At 41.9% G+C, this 18,471-nt stretch overlaps 1 protein-coding gene across 1 annotated transcript in view; it reads left to right on the top strand.

Annotated features, from left to right (window-relative positions):
- The first annotated feature begins 2,790 nt into the window (after positions 1–2,790).
- Positions 2,791–18,471, top strand: part of LOC118395186 (CREB-regulated transcription coactivator 1-like) — a 43,829-nt gene continuing 28,148 nt past the window's right edge. The window contains exon 1 of the mRNA XM_052462686.1: positions 2,791–5,944. Coding sequence (XP_052318646.1) covers positions 5,738–5,944 — 207 coding nt within the window. The 5' untranslated portion in view covers positions 2,791–5,737. The remainder of the gene's footprint in view (positions 5,945–18,471) is intronic.

The raw sequence follows: 18,471 nt of genomic DNA, 5'->3' as shown, positions 1-18,471 counted from the left end.
ATAACTATAGATAAATCCAAAAGGAGAGTTTAAGTGATGAAAGTTGGACAGAGCATCTCAATCTCTGCGCAATAAACACTTGGATGAACTTAAAAAAACAAATGTTAGGCTATTTTCTGTCAATTGTGCCATCATTTTGTGCCAGATGTTAAGACTACAAACTATTATAAATGGTCTATTTGCGAGATTGACTTGTTATTTCAATAGGCATAGGCTACTGACTAAAATCTGGGGTTATAACTGCAATTAAACTTTGCCGTGGTTTACTGAGCTAGATGCAGGTAGTCTATAGCCCATGATAGGCCAACATGCCAACATATCATTTCAGGGAAAAGTCCACAATGAAACTCACATTAAAGAATGCAGTTTACTTTAAACCACCTCTGAGCAAACTTATCTAAACAGCTCTAGTGCCCCTAAAGTCGTTTTCCAATGCTTTGTTGCGGTTCTAGCGTGTTAATATATGTTTTATGGAAAAGGTGTGCCTCCATAATGACCAAACTAAATAGCCTACCTACAACTGGTAAACAGTGGTCACAAAGTGCACTGGTGCTGCTCTGCCTCCATGACTCAGCTTACTCTGCTGCAGCACTCTCTCAAAGCACACACGCACCCCTTCGGCCCTCTCCCTCTCCCCCATTCACATGCTCACTCACTGACTCACTCACTCAGTTACAGCCTGCTCACTGCCTGATAGTCAGAGGCAGCAGGTCACAGTGAAATATATGTATATATTTTTAAGAGAAATGCCATGGCGGTCGCGGTGCAATTTAGAAGTACCGCCAAAAATCTGGCACCCGCGACCAATACATTTTCACCTGCAACATCGTCATTAAAGTTGACTAATTTTGGCAAAAAAAAACACAAAATTGCAACACTGGACTGAATGGAAGCTGGTAATTAGGAGTTGTTTTTACTCCATTGGTCTAGGCAACTATTTATGAGTCCTCACTGTCCGAGACCGAGTCAAGACCGAGTCCAAATGTATCAAACACCGAGACAACACCGAGACACTCAATATGTGGGCTCCAGACCGTTCTCGAGACCTGTCAACAAGACTGCTATACAGTGCCTTCAGAAAGTCTTCACACCCCTTGACTTTTTCACATTGTGTTGTGTTACAGCCTGAATTTAAAATGGAGAAGACTTTTTGTCATTGGCCTACACACAATACCCCATAATGGGCCCCATACTGCAGAGGAAGAATCCTTTGACTCGCCTCCTGAAGTGGCAGTGTACACAGCACAGACAATCTTTTAGGCAACACGCCCCTCTGGGTAACAATTGGGTACATTTCGACTTCTCCCTAACTACAGAGTGAAAAAGTTCACTGTAAAAATGTTTTACATTTTGGGCTAAACTGCTACTTATATTTAAATTTGCCCTAAAAAGTTGTTGCACTGTGCCGAACCTAGCAGGCACTTACTAAAATATGTACAATAACATAATAACATACTTTTTAGTCTGTAAAACAAAGCAAAAGATTCTAATTAAGACAAATGTTTCTGTCAATATGGCCAAGTTTCCTTCAGAGGTGGATAAAACATAAAGCCACCAGAACATATTGGCTCCTTTGATTCCTCTTCCTGTCCTACAAAAATATGACTGTTTGGATTTGAATAGGGTCATCTTTATGGCTGTAACTATAGAACATCTGGCATGATATAAATATCTTCCTCAGGAGGCAGTATGGCCAGGCTACAGGACATGTCGTTGCTGTAAATTGCATCATCGGGTAAATCACATTGCAGATATACGTCCTCAGGTTCAGCGGGTGACCTGGAGAGACAGGTAGACAGATGGGCCAACATCAGAACATGCTTTCCCGCACAGTTACGCCACAACAAACATGGCCTATGTGTGCTCACTGTCGTGTGGTCAACATTTGTCAACTCTGTTAAAAGTCCATTGTTGAGTCATTGAGACACAGTAGGATTAATACAATTCAAACGTGAAAATAAAAGAGGCATGAAGTCTTGGAAATGAACAGTTTGCAAAAGGCAAAGACAAACTCTGATTTTCCTCAATATAATGACCTAATCAACTTTCAACTTCCAGTGTACTTCGTTTGAACATTTCAACCCAAACTAATCATCATCATGTAACCTACCTTTTCATGTTGATGATTGTCTTGTTGGAGTCAGTGAAGTTCTCGTAGATAGGGCTATGATCAGCGGGTGGTGGTCTGACCATGGCCGTGTATTGGGAACCCTCAAGCTGACGTGTGTTGACCTCTGTGCTCTTGAGTTGATCTAACTGCCACATATTCCTACATTTACTGCGCTTGGTATAGATCAGCGCAATCACTACTCCCAGAACTATGAAGAACAGAGGAAGACCCACAGCATATCCCATAGAAAAACCAAAAGAAGCTGGTTCTAGGCAGTCTGTGGTAGAGTTTGCACGGAGACAAGTTGTATTCGACATCATGGCCTGTGAATGAAAAAATGCATTATTGGATGACAGCAGTTTGGGATGTTGAAATGAAGGGTAGTCTACTATGCATAAACAGTCTGGTATTTAAGGCAGTCAATAAATTATGTCATTAACTAAACCTAACTAACCAAACCCAGGTCACCATTGCAAAATAATGCAAGAACCTATGAGCTAAATAAACGATTAATTAATATTGAAATCAACAACATATTGATCAATAAGAAATATATTAATACAATGCATATCCTAAGAACATTTTCCAAATTCCAGTATTGTTTGAATAGCCCCGAGATAGCACCCATGAAATACAGAAGATCAGTAGGTCAGAACCAATAAAAATGTGTTTTACCAGGCCTTGGTGAGACGAACAGAGTGGTCCAGTTGGTCTATGAGTGAGAGACGATGAAGTTGTTGACTGAACTTCCAAGTTCCCTTTTTTCTATGTTGAAAAAGTGGAACTTAGCAAAAATGAAAGTCACATCAAGATTTCCTGTAAAAGCCTCATTACCTCATAGAGAAAATAGAACACACTGCACGGAAGACACAAGTTTGGGACTTTCATTTCTTTACTGTACATGATTGCTGAATTGTTCACTGTTCAAACAGCAATTGTTTTATAGTATAGTTTAACTCACTCATATGAACTGATAAGCAGTGAGTCAGTGTGCAATTATGTTTCAAAACACTCCTATCCAGAACACATTTGACATATGTTTTTATGTCCATAGCCTACAAAATGTGATGTAATTTCCACCAGCAAATTATTTCTGTGAAATGATATTATAGCTGCTAGGTGTGTGATAAAATATTGTTTATCACAAACACAACGTTTTTTTCCTGCTAAAAACCTGTTTTACCTTTGTCATTATGGGTTATTGTGTGTAGATTTATGAGTTTATCAATTTTAGAATAAGGCTGTAACATAACAAAATGTGGATAAAGTCAAGGGGTCTGAATACTTTCCAAATGCACTGTATTTCCTACTGAAGTGGCATTGGAGAAGCCTTGCAAAGGAAGTATAGACCACAAACACAACTTCATCAGTTTCCAGAACCATGTTTCCAGTAACGCTGTGTGACATGCAAATTCAGTATCTTAGCAGGTGTCTGTCATACACAAAACAGAAATGACAAAAATATCAATCTGGAAGAACAAACTGGTCTCTCGCCAGATTCATAACAATAGAAGACACCAGGGTTTTCTACCACATGCTGTTTGTTATCTGTTCCCAATTTAACATGTTTACCACAGAAATCATTAAATAGCAACAATGTGAAATCAAATCTGGGCCCCACATTAGGTGGACTGTCCATACAATTAAGGCAACAGAATCAAATCAAAGTTTATTTGTCACGTGCGTCAAATACAACAGGTGTAGTAGACCTTACAGTGAAATGCTTACTTACAGGCTCTATCTAACCAATGGTGCGAGAACAAAAAGGTGTGTGTGTGTGTGTGTGTAGGTAAGTAAGTAAAGAAATAAAACAACAGTAAAAAGACATTTGAAAAAAAGAGTAGAAAGGCTATATACAGACACCGGTTAGTCAGGCTTATTGAGGTAGTATGTACATGTAGGTATGGTTAAAATGATTATGCATATATGAACAGAGAGTAGCAGAAGCGTAAAAAGAGGGGTTAGCGGGTGATGGGACACAATGCAGATAGCCCAGTTAGCCAATGTGCGGGAGCACTGGTTGGTCGGGCCAATTGAGGTAGTATGTACATGAATGTATAGTTAAAGTGACTATGCATATAAGATAAACAGAGAGTAGCAGCAGCGTAAAAGAGGGGTTGGGGGGGGCACACAATGCAAATAGTCCGGGTAACCATTTGGTTACCTGTTCAGGAGTCTTATGGCTTGGGGGTAAAAACTGTTGAGAAGTCTTTTTGCACAACAGAGTAGTGAAAACAATTAGCTCTTTAGATATACCTCCCCCTGCTGTCAGTTACTGCCTTGAGCATGAGTTACCATGAATATCTCAATCCCACAAAATGTTAAATACCTTATCTATCCACCATCAATACATCCATCTACCTATCTAAAGATATTACACCTTTTATCACATATTTATACATCCATTTTTCAGATGCTTCTCTTTTTTGGGGCATAGCATTGGCACAGGTTTGTGTTTCAGCTTTGAGGGAAGGGGCTGGGGGGGGGGGTGTAAAGTGAAGTGGAGATGAAGTCGGGGTCAGGGGCAAAGTTATCTCTATTTAAATAAAATTGAAAAGCTACGGAACCATTTGAGTTATTTTTGTGATTACATGTCTCTATGTACAGGGAAGCCTGTGAGTACATGTATCTATGTACAGGGAAGCCTGTGATTACATGTCTCTATGTACAGGGAAGCCTGTGATTACATGTATCTATGTACAGGGAAGCCTGTGAGTACATGTATCTATGTACAGGGAAGCCTGTGAGTACATGTATCTATGTACAGGGAAGCCTGTGAGTACATGTATCTATGTACAGGGAAGGGAAGCCTGTTGTAGCTGATGTATTTATGTAACTAGATTAATGTAAACAATATCTGAGGAGCAGGACACAGAAATCTGCCAAAATGTCATTTAATCCATGCTTTTTCACTGAGGCTCAACTTCAAGGTTTTTTTTCAGGGTTTAGCTGGCAATAACAACATATTCCCACACACCCATTGCCCTGGTATACCCTCTTCAATGGTTTCCTTGGTTACTTTACAGCCAATTTATTTCCACTACTCTGAATAGTGGGTGAAACAGCATATTGTTTCATTGTGCATGGACTGCTGCGCCTGTAGCTCTTTAGCCTTGTGTGTCTGTGGGAAAAAGAAAAAACATTTGATTTTTTTTTACCAGTATTGGTACTTTTAGCATGTTAGTGACTGATGTGGTTGACAGTGGTTTATGCATTTAATTCCCAGTGAGAATTCTAAAAGCACACTCATTTGAGTAGGGACATCTGGCCAGTGGCTACTAAAGACTACAAAAACTGGAAAGTAACAGACACACAACTGCTTTTCTCTGTAGGCTATAGCTTTCATTGTATTGTATTGTATCCATTGTATTGTATTGTATTCATTGTATTGTTATGTCATGTACAGTACAGTGGGTTTAGCGGCTAAACAAGGCATTCAAAATAAGAAGAACCGTACCAACATGTTCAATAGGGGATAATTTATTTAAAAATATATAATTGATTTTAGATTATCCGCAAGTGGACAGTGGATAAAACGTTTAAACAACAATGGGGGGGGAAATGACCTATCCCTTTTTGCATTTGACCCATCCCTGGTGAAAAATGTGAGGAACGCGGGCGTTCCAGATGTGCGCTTTAACTACGCCCACGCGCAAGGACGTGGGCACGCAACGTCTCTGGAGGGAAAGCGGAGCTGAAGAGCGAAACATGGCGACATCGAATAATCCGCGGAAATTTAGCGAGAAAATCGCTTTGCATAATCAGAAACAGGCAGAAGAGACAGCAGCATTCGAGGAAGTGATGAAAGATTTGAGTATTACCCGAGCAGCGAGGGTAAGCGTGTCTGTTTTTAGCTATTTGCTGTGAATGCTCGCGACCTGTCAAATGCAGTAATATGTGCGGCGGCACGTAGTTTGGTCAGGGAGGTAAACAATAACAAACAGCCCCATATGCCAGCAAATATGATTTGCATGAATGGAAATCAGTCTCCTTACTATCACATTCGTGTAGTTAGTTATTCTCAAATGGAGAGGAATCCCGAGGCCAATCGTCTTCAAAAGTTGCACAGTATTATAGCTGCTCCAGTGCAAATATGGGGCGTGCATGCGTGTTTGACAACGCGCATCAAAATAGAGCTTTGTTTTTTCTGCATGCACTCTTGGCGAGGAAGACGCGTGAGATGAACAGCAATTTCTATACATTGAAGCATTTGGGACAGCAGTATTTTGAGTATATAGATCAATCAACAAAGACATATAGCCTAATAATCAGGTGGAAAACCCAGTCGTGAGACTGAGCAGACAAGTAGAGTAAATTTGATTGACAGCGTCTTATTAAAGACGAGTCAACCCCGCACAGATTATGTTGACCGTAAAGCGCATGCCGCAGCAAAATATTGGTATCTGCATCAATGTCATGTCAGTGGTCTCAACTGTAGTTAAATTTCCCGACAAAATAGCATGGGTGTATTTTAAATAGTTTTAAATGGACTGGTATGGGAAAATAATGACAGAAGTTAGTATTTTGAATTTCGTGGTTGCACATTGAGATTCGTGGTTGCAAGTACGATTTTCAAATGTGTAATTTAATTAGGCAAGCTTGTATCATCATGATGTGTGATTATTAAAAAAAAACAACAAATGGTTCCAAATTTGTAATTTGAATACATTCAATAAGATTTGCAATAATTATTTATTTTCTGGGACTTGAAGAATGATGATGCCAGTGATCTTCAGGTCATAGCTCTAGAAAGAGGCCAGAGTTCCCCACTTACAATTCTGAGTTGGATGACCGTTCAAAATGTATTTTCCCAGTCGGAGCTCGTGTTTTCCCAAGTTCCCAATTGTCTTGAACTCACTGAAGTCAGATTTCTCAGTTCCGAGTTAACAGTTGTTTTGAGCGTGCCAGAAATTATGCTGGATTGACAGCATGGCCAATGTTGAATGTTTATCATTTGAAGCTTGGAAAAGAGACCCTTAAACCCAGACTTGGGACCACACAGCCACTCCACTGAATAGCAGGCTAGTGATTTCTTTGCTATGCTTGCAGTTAGCCACCAATTCCATCAAAACCACTCATTGTTGAATTTGCGATTTCCAACGTGTTGTGTAATGTTTATGGCCGATGAGCACCGATAAGTTTTATCAATATAATTTATCTTCAATGAAATGCTGCTACAAAGAGTAGCAGCAGCTCTACCCTTAGATTTGGCTCTTCCGTTGCGACATTCCCCTAAGGCCCATCTGCCAGCCTGCTGCTAGCTGTCTGAATTGCCGTGCTTCCAGCTCGCCTAGCTACTCACTGGACCCTATGATCGCTCAGCTACACATGCCTCTCTCTAATTTCAATATGCCTTGTCTATTGATGTTTTGGTTAGTAGTTTGTGTCTTAATTCACTGTAGAGCCTCCAGCCCTGCTCAATATTCCTTAGCTAGCCCTTATGTTCCACCCCCCACACATGCAGTGACCGCACCTGGCTTAAATGGTGCCTCGAGACAAAACCTCTCTCGTCGTCACTCAATGCCTAGGCTTACCTCCACTGTACTCACATCCAACCATACCCTTGTCTGTACATTGCCTTGAAACTATTCTTCAGTCCAGAAACCTGCTCCTTTTACTCTCTGTTCCAAACGCATTAGACAACCAGTTCTTAAAGCCTTTAGCTGTACCCTTATCCTACTCCTCCTCTGTTCCTCTGGTGATGTAGAGGTTAACCCAGGCCCTGCAGCCCCCAGCATCACTCCCATTCCCCAGGCGCTATTTGTTTACTTCTGTAACCGTAAAAACATTGGTTTCATGCATGTTAACATTAGAAGCCTCCTCCCTAAGTTTGTTTTATTCACTGCTTTAGCACACTCCGCCAACCCGGATGTCCTAGCCGTGTCTGAATCCTGGCTTAGGAAGGCCACCAAAAATCCTGAAATTTCCATCCTTAACTATATCATTTTCCACCAGATAGAACTGCCAAAGGGAGTGGAGTTGCAAGCTACTGAAGAGAGGGCCTGCAGACTTCTGTCTTTAGTATCCTGGTCTGTGCCCAAACAATTTGAGCTTCTACTTTTAAAAATCCACCTTACCAGAAACAAGTCTCTCACCGTTGCCGCTTGATATAGACCCCCCTCGGCCCCCAGTTATGCCCTGGACACCATATGTTAATTGATCGCCCCCCATCTATCTTCATGCTTAACATCCCGGCCGTCCTACAATCTAAGCTTGATGCCCTCAATCTCACACAAATCATCAAGGAACCTACCAGATACAACCCTAAATCTGTAACCATGGTCACCCTCTTAGATATCCTGACCAACCTGCCCTCTAAATACACCTCTGCTGTCTTCAACCAGGATCTCAGCATTCACTGCCTCATTGTCTGTGTGCGTACTGGGTCCTCTTGTCAAGGACTACCCCTCATCACTGTCAAACGCTTCCTAAAACACTTCAGCGAGCAGGCCTTTCTTACCGACCTGGCCCGGGTATCTTGGAAGGATATTGACCTCATTTCGTCAGTAGAGGATGCCTGGTTGCTCTTCAAAAGTGCTTTCCTCTCCATCTTAAATAAGCATGCCCCGTTCAAAAAATGTAGAACTAAGAACAGATATAGCCCTTGGTTCACCCCATACTTGACCGCCCTTGACCAGCACAAAAACATCCTGTGGCGTTCTGCATTAGCATCGAATAGCCCCCGCGATATACAACTTTTCAGTGAAGTCAGGATGTTTACACAGGCAGTTAGGAAAGCTAAGGCTAGCTTTTTCAAACAGATATTTGCATCCTGTAGCACTAATTCCAAAAGGTTTTGGGACACTGTAAAGTCCATGGAGAATAAGAGCACTTACACCCAGCTGCCCACTGCACTGATGATAGGAAACACTGTCACCACCGATAAATCTACAATAATCGATAATTTCAATAAGCATTTTTCCATTGCTGGCCAAGCTTTCCACCTGGCTACCCCTACCCTGGCCAACATCTCAGCACCCCCTGCAGCAACTTGCCCAAACCCCTCCCCCCACTTCTCCTTCACCCAAATACAGACAGCTGATGTTCTGAAAGAGCTGAAAAATCTGTTGTTGCAACCCCTATTGCTAGCCGATTCAACCTCTCTTTCATATCGTCTGAGATCCTCAAAGATTGGAAATCTGCTGTGGTCATCCCCCTCTTCAAAGGGGGAGACACTCTAGACCCAAACTGTTATAGACCTATATCCATTCTGCCCTGCCTTTCTAAAATCTTCAAAAGCCAAGTTCATAAGCAGATCACCGACCATTTCGAATCCCACCGTACCTTCTCCACTATGCAATCAGGTTTCCGAGCTGGTCGTGGGTGCACCTCAGCCACGCTCGAGGTCCTAAACGATATCATAACTGCCATCGATAAAAGACATTACTGTGCAGCCGTCTTCATCGACCTGACCAAGGCTTTCGACTCTGTCAATCACCGCATTCTTATCGGCAGACTCAATAGCCTTGGCTTCGCAAATGACTGCCTCGCCTGGTTCACCAACTACTTCTCAGACAGAGTTCAGTGTGTCAAATCGGAGGGCCTGTTGTCCGGACCTCTGGCAATCTCTATGGGGGTGCCACAGGGTTCAATTCTTGGGCCGACTCTTTTCTCTGTATATACCAAAGATGTCGCTCTTGCTGCGGGTGATTCTCTGATCCACCTCTACGCAGATGACACCTTTCTGTATACACCTGGCCCTTTGGACACTGTGTTAACAAACCTCCGAATGAGTTTCGAGGCCATACAACACTCCTTCCGTGGCCTCCAACTGCTTTTAAATGCTAGTTAAACTAAGTGCATGCTCTTCAACCGATTTCTGCCCGCACCCTCCCGCCCGAATAGCGTCACTACTCTGGCCGGTTCTGACCTAGAATATGTGGACAAATGTCTAGGTGTCTGGTTAGACTGTAAACCCCCCTTCCAGACTATCATTAAGCATCTCCAATCCAAAATTAAATCTCGAATTGGCTTCCTATTTCACAACAAAGCATAATTCACTCATGTCGCCAAACTTGCCCTCGTAAAACTGACCATCCTACCGATCCTTGACTTTGGCGATGTCATTTACAAAATAGCCCCCAACACTCTACTCAGCAAACTGGAAGCCAAAGCCCCATATACTACCCACCACTGCGACCTGTATGCTCTCGTTGGCTGGACCTCACTACATATCCGCCGCCAAACCCACTGGCTCCAGGTCATCTATAAGTCTTTGCTAGGTAAAGCCCCGCCTTATCTCAGCTCACTGGTCACCATAGCAACACCCACCCGTAGCACGCGCTCCAGCAGGTATATTGCACTGGTCATCCCCAAAGCCAAAACTTCCTTTGGCCGCCTTTCCTTCCAGTTCTCTGCTGCCAATGACTGGAACGAATTGCAAAAATCTCTGAAGCTGGAGTCTTATATCTCCCTCTCTAACTTTAAGCATCAGCTGTCTGAGCATCTTACCGATCACTGTACCTATACACAGCCAATCTGTAAATAGCACACCCGACTAACTCATCCCCATATTATTACTTACCCTCTTGCTCTTTTGCACCCCAGTATCTCTACCTGCACATCATCATCTGCACATCTATCACTCCAGTATTAATGCTAAATTGTAATTATTTTCGCCTCTAGGGCCTATTTATTGCCTACCTCCCTACTTGTTCTCAACTGGCCTACCTGGTGAAATATTTTTTTTTAAATGGCAGTGAAGTAGTGTCCCCATGAGTGACAGAACACTGAGCCAATCACTGGTGCAACTGGAAAACATTACCAACCCCTACGCTACGTATTTTCCGCTGGCAACCACACCACCACAGAAAGCACTGAGCAAGGCTGAAATACCTGCATTTTGGCATTTATTAATTCAATCATTTTTATTTTACATTGTTTGCAAACTGATATGTGACACGTATTAACACCAAAATAACATGCAAAACAGGCAACCCACCGCCCCCCCAAAATATGGTATGTTTGTTTTTTTAGCTAAAAATGTGGGGCTCAAAACAGGTGGGACTCTGCCTGTGGGAGCATTACATTCGCCAAAAGAAAGTCAAAGTCAAGTATGACCACATGTGCAAGTTAGGGTTAGACATGCTACAGTAGAGATTTTCAAAGTATTTCTGCAGTTTTGTTTCATAGCTGCTATTTTTATATATTTGTATTTTTGGACCCCATTTTCTCTCCAATTTCGTGATATCCTATTGTTAGTTACAGTCTTGTCCCATCGCGGCAACTCCCATACAGACTCGGGAGAGGCGAAGTTTGAGAGCCATGCGTCCTCCGAAACACGACCCCGACAAGCCGCGCTGCTTCTTGACTCACTGCTCGCTTAACCCGGAAGCTAGCCGCACCAACGTGTCAGAGGAAAAACTGTACCGCATGTCGCCATGAGTGCATGTGCCCTGCCCGCCACAAGGAGTTGCTAAAGCGCGATGGGAGAAGGATATCCCGGACGGCCAAACCCTCCCCTAACCTGGACGACGCTGGGCCAATTGTACGCTGCCTTATGGGTTTCCCAATCGCGGCCGGCTGCGACACATCCTGGGATCAAACCCGTGTCTGTAGTGGCACCTTAGAGCGCTATACCACTAGGGAGGCCGGTCATAGCTGCTATTTGAATAAAGAAATAGGAATCCTATATCCCACCTCATGCAGAAACACTGCCTGGCATGGGAGCTGTGCGCAATGAGTGAAGTGCTGATCGATTCATTTTTGGAGGCACTGTGCACAGGCATAAAAGATGGTCTAATTTACTCGATGGTCAACAAAGTGAGACATTGTCCTGTGTTTCTTGGCTGTTTACATTGTTTTGTTCACAAGTTTGGTTGTTTTTCAACTTGAGTCTGCTGCTTCAACTAATAGCAAAGAGATGTCCTTGTCGTATCCCAAATATGATACGTGAAAGGACTCATGTCATTACTATGTTAACCTCCCACCCTTAAAGGGGCAGCTGAACATTTTCTCTGATATTTTGATTATTAAAAGACTCGGGTTACAAAAAATGAAAAGAAATTTAGCATTGTACCACATTACTTCTTACTAATACATTTCTTTTTTTATAAACAGTACAAAGTATGTAATCCGTTTGTTTTTTGACTTAATTATGCAAAAATATTTTGTCTAGTACAAAATCCGAGTGGCGGGGCCTCCCGAGTGGCGGGGCCTCCCGAGTGGCGCAACTACAACAATCGGCGTTACTACAACAATCCCATAAGTATAGAAGGTAGTGTGATGTTACAGCTATCTTTAGACATACAGTACCACCACTGAATTATATTAATTATTACTCAACTAAACTAGGCCTATTGGAAATATGAAAATGATCAATGAAACCACCAGGTAGTGCATGACTTGGGCAGGAGATCACCGGAGCTGAGTACCGGCACCTAACATGTTCTACTGCTTGAGCTCCTGTTCCTTTTTTTATAGAATATTAGCTCAAAAGTATAGTGGAGCTCCTGTACCTAAATATAAACAGTACCGGCACCCAAAATGAGTAGACCTACCGGCACCTATTTCAGCTCAAGTCAAGCACTGCAGGTATTGTGGCAAAGATGTGTCCGTAGCAGATTGCTAAAACGTTAGCCAGCTTTATATGGATAATATTAATGCAGGTAGGTTACTCTGTTTTTGCCAGGCAAAACCAGAGAAAATTAAACAAGCGCTTTCTGGTCACTGATGTGGATATGTGCACCCGCCTTTGCGTGCTAATGCTGATTGGTAAACAGCCAGGATGGGAAACTTGTTCTTTCTGAAGCACCATTAGATGTTTTTAAAATAATAATTTTGTGCAATTCCCTAGACCTACGTTAGTATCCACATTTTATAACCAAATCTACATATCTAAAATACAAATGGTAGCCTAGCATATACTGTATGTAGCCTATTCAAATATTTATCTAAATAATTATAGGCCTACTCGCAACCTCCCCAAAACCTTCACTGCTCTAGTTCTCAACCTGTGTTGATTGACAGTTTGCTGGTCCAATCAGAGGGTTGAGTGTGTGTTTCACTAGCCAGTCTGTTTTGTTTGCAAGTGCAATACTGTCTCTGGGTGCCAGGAGAGTAATCCACAGAGACTCCGTGTCAAAATGATTGACAATACATTACAAAATCTGGCCAGATAATTTCAAGTCAAAGTGGAGTCTTGAGGCGTCAAGTCTCAAGTTATTTTCTTTTCTATCAAGTCGAGTCTCAAATCATCAGGTCCATGTCATGTGACTAGAGTCCACATCTGATTATTACAAGTCCATTTACCACAATGTTCACAATATTCTGATGTGAATCAAAAATATACATTCTCAGAGTTCTGTCACATTACTAAGTGATTCGTACATTTTGTAGAAAGACATTCGCAAGTCAAATGGTTTGAGCAGACCTGGAGGACCTTTTTTACTCCTGGCCAATCAGCTAAAACCACAGCCGCCTATTGCTCCAACCATTGGCTGGATTGTTCCATCAGTCAAATCTCAGGAATTAGCTTGAAGAGGAAAAGAGAAGTAATTTCTACAAAGTAACAACGTTACTTAATCCTCGGCCTGAAGTACTAGAATAAAAGTCTACTTGAAGGTAATCATCTATTTCATATGTGTACATCGATTGATTTTTTTTTTGTGAAAATGTGTGTTTAACGTGAAATATAATGGTACATGTCAGACAATTGACAGCAGCTAACGTTAGCTAGCTAGCTCAATTTAAACTTGTTCTTGGAGGTTATTCACAAGGTTAGACAGAGAATAACATGTGTGGATATATTTATATCATGCAGAATTGTAAGCTTGTAACTTGAAGTTCATTAAATAATACAGTCGTGGGTGATTTCTGTCCCAGCGGACTGAACTGCTTGTTTTTGTCAAAATTAGATCAGTTAGTTGAATGAGGTGTTGGTGAAGTGCTGGAACAAAAACCTATACACTCCAATGTAAAAATAATTATATTGACTTGACTAAATAGAGGTACCATTTTATTTGGTTAATCTATGCAGGTTTCTCGTCTGATTTCCAGGAGCCTGGTGGAGATACAGTAGATACAACCATACTCCGAGTCCTGCAGGCCATTTCCCTGCATCCAGGTTGAGACCTACCAGCAGGAACAATCCATGTCAGTAAGTAATACATTTTTTTTTAAATATACAGTTCCTATGGAAAGTATTCAGACCTTGACTTTCCACAATTTGTTACATTACAGCCTCAGTAATACACACACAATAACCCATAATGACAAAGCAAAAACAGGTTTAGACATTTTAGCAAGCGCATTAATAAAATAGATACCTTATTTCTCAATTCTGTATACTTCTGGCCCTTCTTTGGACACTGTGTTTAACTAACCTCCAGGTGAGCTTCAATGCCATACAACTCTCCTTCTGTGGCCTCCAACTGCTCTTAAATGCAAGTAAAACTAAACACATGCTCTTCAACCGATCGCTACCAGCACCTATATTTCACTGGTCATCCCCCAAAGCCAATTCCTCCTTTGGCCGCCTTTCCTTACAGTTCTCTGCTGCCAATGACTGGAACCAATTGCAAAAATCACTGAAGCTGGAGACTCATATCTCCCTCACAAACTTTAAGCACCAGTTGTCAGAGCAGCTCACAGATCAATGCACCTGTACATAGCCCATCTGTAAATAGCCCATCCAACTACCTCATCCCCATACTGTTTTTATTTTGCTCCTTTGCATCCCAGTATCTCTACTTGCACATTCATCTTCTGCACATCCATCACTCCAGTGTTTTAATTGCTAAATTGTAATTATTTCGCCACTATGGCCTATTCATTGCCTTTCCTCCCTTGTCCTACCTCATTTGCACACACTGTATATAGACTTTTTTCTATTGTGTTATTGACTGTATGTTTTGTTTATTCCATGTGTAACTCCGTGTTGTGGTTTGTGTCGCACTGCTTTGCTTTATCTTGGCCAGTCGCAGTTGTAAATGAGAACTTGTTCTCAACTAGCCTACCTGGTTAAATAAAGGTGAAATGAAAAAATGTACATTAGTATTCAGACCCTTTGCTATGAGACATACAATCGAGGTCAGGTGCATCCTGTTTCCGTCTACAACTTGATTGCAGTCCACCTGTGGTAAATTCAATTAATTGGACATGATTTAGAAAGGCACACACCTGTCTATATAAGGTCCCACTGTTGACATTGCATGTCAGAGCAAAAACCAGGCCATGAGGTCCAAATAATTTTCCGTAGAGCTCCGAGACAGAATTGTGTCGAGGCACAGATCTGGGGAAGGGTACCAAAAAATGTATGCAGCATTGAAGGTCCCCAAGAACACAGTGACCTCCATCATTCTTAAATGGAAGAAGTTTGGAACCACCAAGACTCTTCCTAGAGTTGGCCTCCCGGCCAAACTGAGCGATCGGGGGAGAATGGCCTTGGTCAGGGAGGTGACCAAGAACCCAATGGTCACTCTGACAGAGCTCTAGAGATCCTCTGTTGTGATGGGAGAACCTTCCAGAAGGACAACCATCTCTGCAGCAATAACACAAGAGAGCTCAACATTACATTTTAAACTACTCAATCAGTGTGAGGAGTGAAGTCTCTGATGGGTGTTGACTAGAGCAGTGAAGTCGATCATAGTTTCTGACGTCGTTATGCACAGGATTGCTTAGGAGGTGAGTCGGTAAGAGATGATCTGACTTGTTATATTTCATCACTGAAAATCTGTTCACATACATAGGTTGACCCAAACAGTACAAACCTCTTCTGAGCATGACTCCTAATCTTTGGAAAGTTTTGTTCAAGAGATGCATAGAACCTCATCAGTGACAGTGTTTTGAATAGTTTTCCAATCACTGCATCAGACTGAAGATCGATAAGCTCAAGTTGCAGGTCCGTGGGTGCGTTATCCACATTGAAGGTGAAAGGAGAGGAAACCAACAGCATGTCATTTTCCAACACTTTGAAATCCTCAAAACGACGAGAGAACTCACTGTTCAAAGCACGCAGCAGCGATGTATACTTCTCCCGCTGGTCATCTGATAGGGAACACACTAGCAGTGTCAGAAGGTGGGTGAGATTGTTGGCTTCTAGCTGGCGGGTCAGGAGCAGTAATTTTCCATTGAAGGCTGACAAGCCTGTACATCTGATTTGCAAAAAAGGCCCTTCCCTTCTAGTTTGGAATTCAGTTCATTCATGAGGGCCATGATGTCCACTGTGAAGGCAAAATCAGCCAACCACTCTTTATCTTGCAGTTGAGGGAAATACACATTTTCCTTTCATTTGCAAAAACGCTGCAATCTCCAACTTCAGGTCCCACACCCTTTTTAAGTACATTCCCCAATCTCAGCCATCTCACCTTTGTGTGGTAGGGGAGATCTGTATGACAGGACTCTCTTCCAACAGTTAGACAAACTGCCTGTGGTTTAAAGATTTTGCTCTTATGAAATTTACCACTTTAGTGACTATCCACAACATGGCTAATTTTCAGAACACATTTACAGAGCACCTCCTGATGAATAATGCAATGCAGGAAAATACTTTTCTGAACTGGGTTCAGCTCAGCTACTCGATCTTGTATCCTTTACAAAAGGCCAATGTTTTTTCCTGTCATGTTTGGGCACCCATCAGTGGTCACACTGTATAACTTTTTAAAACTCAGTCCCAGCTTTGCCACACACTTATTAACCGACTCCAACACATCGTTCCCTGTGGTTGTGCTCTTCATTGAAGCAAACTCCTCTGTAATTTCAAAGTATGGGGTTATGCCTCGTAAGAATATCAACAACACGCCGTGTCACTGTTCGTTTTGACAGGTAAACATTTTCAAACAGCTCTTTCTTGTCGGGGAAAAGTATTGCTGCAGAGTCGATACATTATTTTTTTTAATGAATTCCCCCTCAGCGAATGGCTTACTATGTTTAGCAATTTCGTGGGACAGTACATAGCTACTAGCTCTTGCAATGTCGTTGTTTGCGGAATGCAATTTTGTGAAAAGTCCTTGCTGCTTTTGCAACTGAGAAAGAGTTTCTTTCGATGCAGTTCTGCTAAGAAAATATATTCCTATGTTGCAATGTTATACAGGACCAGTCAAAATTTGACACCTACTCATTCCCAGGTTTTTCTTTATTTTTACAATGTTCTACATTGTAGAATAATAGTGAAGACAAACTATGAAATAACACATATGGAATCATGTAGTAACCAAAAGTGTTTAAACAAATCAAAATATATTTGAAATGATTCTTCAAAGTATCCTCCACCCTTTGCCTTGGTGACAGCTTTGCACACTCTAGGCATGCTCTCAACCAGCTTCATGAGGTAGTGACCTGTAATGCATTTCAATTAAAAGGTGTGCCTTGTTAAGTTAATTTGTGGAATTTCTTTCCTTAATGTGTTTGAGCCAATTAGTTGTTGTGATAAGGTATGGGTGGTATACAGAAGATAGCCCTATTTGGTAAAAAAACAAGTCCATTCAATGGCAAGAACAGCTCAAATAAGCAAATAGAAACGACAATCCATCATTGCTTTAAGACATGACATTGTCAATGCTGAAATGTAAGAACTTTGAACATTTTTTGAAGTGCAGTCACAAAAACCATCAAGCGCTATGATGAAGCTGGCTCTCATGAGGACCGCCACAGGAAAGGAAGATCCAGAGTTACCTCTGCTGGAGAGGATAAGTTAATTAGATTTACCATCCTCAGAAATTGAAGCAGAAATAAATTCTTTAGAGTTCAAGTAACAGACACATCTCAACATCAACTGTTCAGAGGAGACTGCGTGAATCAGGCCTTCATGGTCAAATTGTTGCAAAGAAACCACTACTAAAAGACACCAATAAAGACCTGCTTCCAAGAAACCGGAGCAATGGACATTAGACCAGTGGAAATCTGTCCTTTTGTCTGATGAGTACAAATGAGATTTTTTGTTTCAACCGCCATGTCTTTGTGAGACAGAGTAGGTGAACTTCGTGAGCTCTGCATGTGTGGTTCCCACTGTGAAGCATGGAAGAAGTGTGATGGTGCTTTGCTGGTGAGACTGATTTATTTAGAATTCAAGGCACACTTAACCAGCATGGCCTTCTGCAGAAATATGCCATCACGTCTGGTTTTCACTTAGTCTCCCTATAATTTGTTTCTCAACAGGACAATGACTCAACACGCCTCCAGGCTGTGTAAGGGCTAATTGACCAAGACGGAGAGTGATGGAGTGCTGCATCAGAGGACCTGGCCTCCACAATCACCTGACCTCAACCCAATTGAGATGGTTTGGGATGAGTTGGACCGCAGAGTGAAGGAAAAGCAGACAAGTGCTCAGTATATGTGGGAACTCCTTCAAGACTGCTGGAAAAACATTCCAGGTGAAGCTGGTTGAGAGAACGCCAAGAGTGTGCAAAGCTGTCAAAGGCAGC

Source organism: Oncorhynchus keta, chromosome 15 (assembly GCF_023373465.1).
Source record: "Oncorhynchus keta strain PuntledgeMale-10-30-2019 chromosome 15, Oket_V2, whole genome shotgun sequence".
Classification (NCBI taxonomy): domain Eukaryota; kingdom Metazoa; phylum Chordata; class Actinopteri; order Salmoniformes; family Salmonidae; genus Oncorhynchus; species Oncorhynchus keta.
This window is presented reverse-complemented; position numbering and strand designations above follow the sequence as displayed.